General features: G+C 37.4%; 1 protein-coding gene across 2 annotated transcripts in view; it reads right to left on the reverse strand.

The window, feature by feature from the left end:
- Positions 1-5,478: 5,478 nt before the first annotated feature.
- The window catches only part of LOC107598789 (homeobox protein meis3-like), a 9,304-nt gene continuing 7,888 nt past the window's right edge, over positions 5,479-6,894 (reverse strand). For both annotated transcript variants that reach the window (XM_016290221.1, XM_016290220.1), the window contains exons 11-13: positions 6,125-6,183; positions 5,907-5,993; positions 5,479-5,777 (exon numbers count right to left, since the gene is read on the reverse strand). In XM_016290221.1, coding sequence (XP_016145707.1) covers positions 5,587-5,777; positions 5,907-5,993; positions 6,125-6,183 — 337 coding nt within the window. In that variant the 3' untranslated portion in view covers positions 5,479-5,586. The remainder of the gene's footprint in view (positions 5,778-5,906; positions 5,994-6,124; positions 6,184-6,894) is intronic.

Consider the following 6,894-nt stretch of genomic DNA (forward strand, 5'->3'; position numbering starts at 1 on the left):
ACATATTATGCCCCTTTTTACAATATGTAATATAAGTCTCTGGTGTCCCCAGAATTGTCTGTAAAGTTTCAGCTCAAAATACTCCACAGATAATGTATTATATCATTTTGAAAATGCCTATTTTGAGTGGAAGTAGAAACACGCTGTTTTTCGTGCCTGTCTCTTTAAATGCAAATGAGCTGCTGCTCCCCGCCCTCTTCCAGAATAGAGCTGCGCCATTACAGCTCGTACCTGCTAAAAAACATTCTCATGTTTATCATGCTGAAATCATGCGTTTTAAACCATATTCATTTAAACTTCTGATATACGGTTTTCTGAGTGCGCACATCCGGAGCACATGGACAGAAAGCGGCTGTCACAGCATGTGAGTACTAAACTAAGTTCTCATTCACACACAAGTTTACGTTAAAAACACACAAAATACAAAAACAGTCTGTTATGTCTGTGAAGGTAAACAGCTAGGAAATAAATTGCATGTTTATTTTAGATCTGTGTAAATAAATCAATAAATCCACTGCTCTAATGTAATTATATAATATTATAATGAAGATCCCTTTGCAATGTCACTAGGGGAGCGAAATCAGACACGCTTTTTCATTTTTGGGTGAACTAACCCTTTAAAACCTGGAAAAGTCAGATTTTCATGATATGTCACCTTCAAATTAAGATCTGCCCAGGTTGTACCATAATTATTTTCACGCATTTTTACAGCATTGCGCATTATAACCAATCACACGCCATTCTGTTGAGCTTATGAATGCAATGACCAATCAGAGGCGTTCAGATGAGTCATGGCTGAAACGTCGGAGTTTTGTTCAGAGAGCATTTTCGCTGACTAAATTCTGCTCTCTAGTGAATTCGTTCATCATAAATAAAGAGCTGATTTACGATGTGAGAAAGAGAATAATTTCACAGTGTAGAGAGCTTTATTGACTATATTGATAATTGTTTGTTTTTTTTGAGAGTGCTAAAAAGGGTCTAGAACTGTGGGATTAGATCTCTGCCACAATTCTGTGTGCGAAAGATCATATTGTGAGCGCGCAAAAGTGCGCTTTGCACACGCGCAAACTGAGTTTTGTGGAGAAAATGTTTGTCTCGCAAAGAAGAAAGTATTTCGAGCAATTTTGCATTTAAAATAAGTTTTTGGATTTGTGCAAACCTTCCTTCTCTTTTGTGCGTGCAAGGTTTCACTAGCTTGCTCCCTTGATGCCTGCCCTCGGTGCTCTCTAAATGCAAACGGCTCGCTTGCTCAACACAACCTAGCGTTACAATATACCATAATTCCAGCCAATCAGAGATGAGGCTGCTAAATTCTAATTGGCTGCCCTGACAACCAATCACAACATTCCTTGCATTACCATGACAGCAGAAGAGGAAAAATACAGTGCATGAATAATTATTATGCAAGTTGATATTCTGATCATATTTTTTCCAAGCACATTTGACCAATTCCAAACGAGATCAATCTTAATAACTATTAATCTTGTATGTAATCATTTATAATTGATATATAATTATTCATGAAGGCTGGAAGTGAAAAATGTCTTCTATTCAGGTGTGCATAATTATTAAGCAGATTTTCTTTTACAGATAAAATGAGCCAAAAAAGAGATTTAACTCAGACTGAAAGTCAAAAATGATTGAATACCCATGAGAAATATTCAAAACTAATACAATACTAGAAATTGCAAAGTTAATGCATAACCATTAGACAGCAAAATGCTCAGTGGGTCAGCAGGGTCAGTCAAAAACATTTGAAGAAGAAAAGATGCATGTTAACTGCAAAAGAATTAGGAATTAAGGTGAAGAATTAGGTGTGACATCACCAGGAACCATTTAGTCTCCAGCGCCACCATTTTTCAAAACTGCAACCTACCTGGAGTCTCCAGAAGTGCAAGGTGTTAGGTTCTCAGACTTAGGTTAAGTATAGAATCCTAAAAACGTACCCCTACTTAATAAAAATCACATACTGAAGTGTGGTAAAATACTTGAAGACTGATTTATATATATATATATATATATATTTTGGGAGTTCATTTTTAGTCCATCTCGATATTTTATCTGTAGAAGATAACCTGCTTAATAACTATGCACACCTGAATATAAGGCATTTTTTCACTTCCAGCCTTCATGAACAATTATATATCAGTTATACGTGATTAAATACAAGATTAATAGTAGTTATTAAGATTGATGTTGTTTGGAATTGGTAAAATGTGCTTGGAAAAAATATAATCAGAATATCAACTTGCATAATAATTATGCATGCACTGTATTTTCCCACTTCCGCTGCCATCAGAAATGCAAGGAATGTTGTGATTGGTTGTCAATTGTGATTGGGAGCAAGCTAGTGAAACGTTGCATGCTCAAAAGAGAAGGTCTGCACACATCCAAAAAAATATTTTAAATGCTAATTTGATTTTAATGCTTTTTTCTTTGCAAGACAAACATTTTCTCCACAAAACTCAGATCGCGCGTGTGCAAAATGCACTTTTGTGCGCTCAAAATATGATCTTTCGAGTGCAGAATTGTGGCAGATATCTAACCCCATATAGAACCACCCATGACTAACACTAACATTAGGCTACTTTTAGCCTTACCCTGGAGTTGGTTCACCCTCCGCCTATGGCTGTTAGCCTTGCAAATTAATATCAGAATTAAAAACAGATGAAGAAAGCAAGTGTTTCGTATCAAGCTTAAATTTAGCAAAATTATTGTTTTTTTTTTTTTTACTTGATGGTTAAAACATTAAATTATCTAAAGTAAAAAAAAAAAGTAGCCTAATACAAAGGAAAAGGAGAAGAAAGGCTAAAAATTAAAGTGGAGGGACTTGGGTGACCTTAAAGGGTCAGAGACATTGGCCTCTTCCTGTTAACCCTTCAGTAAACTCTGACCCCTGCTGCAGACTGAATCTATCACACACGGCTGGTTGACAGATATGGGGGTGAACATGGAGCCAGAAATGCACTCATGCATGAAAAACACTTTGACAGAGATTTGTGATGACAGGGAAAGTACAAACCAACCCACATGTAGAAACTTTTATTTAATTATTTTTATTTTGTCTGCCATTTATTTATTAATACCTTTTAAACAAAGAGATACAATAGATAAAAAATGTCCCCAAAATGCTGAAATAAACAGTAGTGATTTTTATTAAATTAGTTGCTTCTCACAAATTCAAATGTCCTGTCTTTTTAGTCTTCAATTGTTTCATTGTATTTTATGTCAAACAATTAATTTATAACTTATAACTTTAAATCTCACTTTTCCATTTGTAGAGTGGGTTCGTTGTGCTTTATAAATATGTGTGGGTTTAGAAATGCATTAATTAAATATGCATTACTCATTAGTTAAACTGACTTTAAATTCCTCCTTAAAATTTTAAATGGCCAAAAGAAGCAAAGCTTGAACTTAACATTTTGTTGATAATATGATATAATAACTTAAGTCATGTCATCATAAATACATCATCAACAGTCGTATAATATGTTTTAATGCAGACTGTGGAATAACAAAAAAAGAGCTCCGGTTTCCAAGATTGAAGTCCATTGCTTTCCGACAAATCTCCAAAATGTATCATCAGAGATTCTTGTATTCATTAATACATTGTAATACATAATACACAGTACGTGTGATGAGACTGGGTGAAATATTGATGGTAATGTAAGTCAGGTCCTTTAGAGCAAACCAAAAATGTGCCTGTCGGGACCTCAGCAGGTAAACATTCACAAAACATATTCACTTCTTTATCAAATCGAGATATTCAAAAACCGTGGCACTCAGATTATTGTAACTTTAAAGTTTTGGAGTAGCCGTAGTTCTGACGCAGATAAATACAAAAAGACAAAAACAAAAAAAAAACATAAAAAATAAATTAAATCATGAGTAAAACTAAAATTGAGACTGACTTAGCAGAAGAACTGAAAGAAATGTATATGACCCTCAGCTAGGAAGACAAAGACTCTTGGCCCTTTGACTTTTTATCTCAAAAAAGTCAAAGAGCCCAGAATCTCACAAAATCTCTCAAGAACATGTCGATATCGGTTTCACCCCAAAATCAAAACAAGAATTTTTTTTTTTTACCAGGAAAAACAGGTTTGTATTGTATTATTATATTATGGGAAACTAATGAGAATCACTATTACGAACAAAGGGAATTTAAAAGTAAAAAAATATATATATATATATATTACAGCAACAAGAGTTTTGTGTAATAATATTACATTCCTAATTCTTAATGATTTGAAAAAATCAATACATTTTCTATAAATAGGTTTCTTGTGCAAAATCTCTTGATTTTGGGGTGAAATGTGACCTGATTTCACAAGCTTCACCCTTACATTTTATTAACCATGTTCAGCAGTTCGGCTATAAGGGTTTGGTGCAATTGTTAATCTCAGAAGACTATTTCAGGACTTTTTGATATGCTTGGGTCTTGACTGAGGAGGTATATGCTGTATTTTTCCGTTTGTGCTCCTCAAGACGGTTTTTGGAGGCAAGGCAAGAAAGGCAATGAAGGCCTTAATGTTAGATTAAGGGAGATTTCAGCTCACCCTTAAGGCCATAGGAAGACATGGGTATATTCAATCAAACGCAGCAATGTGCATAAAAACTAGTAGATAGGTGTATTAAGTACAGTGCATTCAGAGCATTGTCATGAGGGGACCAGATAGTAATAAATGGTTAAGGAATGTAACAAGTCTGCCAGGCATTTGAAATGGGCATTGCATGGGAGCTGAGTGCATAAAATGGACATTTTGATACATTTATGATGCCAGGTCAGTGCATTTAAGACATTCTCAGAGTCATTATAGGGTTAGTTCACCCAAAAATGAAAATTCTGTCATTAATTACTCACCCTCGTGTTGTTCCAAACCCGTAAGACCTTCGTTCATCTCCGGAACACAATTTAAGATATTTTTGATGAAATCTGAGAGCACTCTGATCCTCCCATAGACAGCAAGGTAACTACCACGTTCAAGGTCCAGAAAAGTACCAAGATGATCGACAAAGTAGTCTGTGTGACATCAGTGGTTCAACTGTAAAGTTACGAAGCTACGAGAATACTTTTTTGCGCAAAGAAAACAAAAATAACGACTTTATTCCACATTTTCATCTACTGCGTCACTTTGGACACGCGTTCACGACGCTGACCCAGATCCGGCGTAATGACGTCTACGCGCTTCCACAAGTGACGCAGTAGAGACAAAAATAACTCGTAACTTTACAGTTGAACCACTTATGTCACACGGACTACTTTGTCGATCATCTTGGTACTTTTCTGGACCTTGAACGTGGTAGTTACCTTGCTGTCTATGGGAGGGTCAGAGAGCCCTCAGATTTCATAAAAAATATCTTAAATTGTGTTCCGAAGATGAATGAAGGTCTTACGGGTTTGGAACAACACGAGGGTGAGTAATTAATGACAGAATTTTCATTTTTGGGTGAACTAACCCTTTATGTGTTGACCGCAGTGATGCCCTGAAGGTTTGGTGAGAGCGGTGGGATGTGGTACTGCAAAGTCCATTTATAATGTACCCTTCCATCCCATTTTCAGCACACCCTTCCCAGCTCCGCTCTCAGTTAGTGGGCATGTATGTCAAGGCCTTGTCCTATGAGGGATTCAGCGGGGTGACTGTGTGGTGGTGGATGGAGCAGCATGGCAGTGTGGGGGCCAGGGTAGGGGTGCAAGGATGGGCCAGCGTGCGAGTATCCCGGCTGGGGCAGTAGGGCCCCGGGGTAATCAGTGGGCAGGGACGGTATTCCCTGAAGTCCTGACAACAAAGAAAGAGAGAGAGTGAACGAAAACCAATATTGACAGATAACAGGTATTTCAGCCCACTCCAGAGCAATGTTTTGGTGGTGTAGCTAGGGTGATGTTTCCTCATGAAAGCTGTTCGCACCTGCTGTCCTAAGACCTAAATGCGACTGTGCATCTAACCCATATCCTCCTAGAGCTGCCCCCTCCGGACTGTACGGATCACTCTGGCCTGAGGAAACACACACACACAGATATGTGTTATTCAGTGCAGAGAGCCATGAATGTTCATTTACCATTCATCAGAATGTAAAACAAGCCATAGATAAACAAATTCACAAATCCAGAATAACTTTATTTCACCTGTGCGATTTGATTGGTCAATCATTGGCTGGACTATTCTGCGTCTGGCATTTATAAACCTAAGGGGAGACAGCAAGAGCAAACACAAGATTAGGATAAAAGGAAAAAGTTATTTTGATGAATGCATCACTAGGCATCTCAAGACCTGCCGTTTAACTCTAGCATTTAATGTCAATAAAATTTGAATATTTGAACTCATTTTACAGTAGTTAACGGGATAGTTCACCCAAAAATGAAAATTTGATGTTTATCTGCTTACCCCCAGGGCATCCAAGATGTAGGTGACTTTGTTTCTTCAGTAGAACACAAATTATGATTTTTAAGTCCAGCCGTTGCAGTCTATCAGTCGTATAATGCATGGCAATGGTAACAAAATCTATGAGAGTAAAAAAAAACATGCACAGACAAATCCAAATTAAACCCTGCGGCTTGTGACGACACATTGATGTCCTAAGACACGAAACGATTGGTTTGTGCGAGAAACCGAACAGTATTTATATAATTTTTTACCTCTAATACAGCACTATGTCCAACTTCCTTGAGCGCGCACACGGCATCCGATGCGTGAGTTGTGTACGCGCTCTGGAGTAGTTTACGCAAGCGCCGGAAGTGATCTCTCGCGCGTATACGTCACTCATTGGTTGCACAGTGCACAATCATTGCAGGTACGAAGGCTAATCAAAATGGTACTTACTTGCGCTTATCCGGATTATTCAAACCGACTTAAAACTTAAAGATTACGTTCTCTCGCGCAAACTCATTCGGGAGTG

Source organism: Sinocyclocheilus grahami, unplaced genomic scaffold, assembly GCF_001515645.1.
Source record: "Sinocyclocheilus grahami isolate Dianchi unplaced genomic scaffold, SAMN03320097.WGS_v1.1 scaffold256.1, whole genome shotgun sequence".
Lineage (NCBI taxonomy): Eukaryota > Metazoa > Chordata > Actinopteri > Cypriniformes > Cyprinidae > Sinocyclocheilus > Sinocyclocheilus grahami.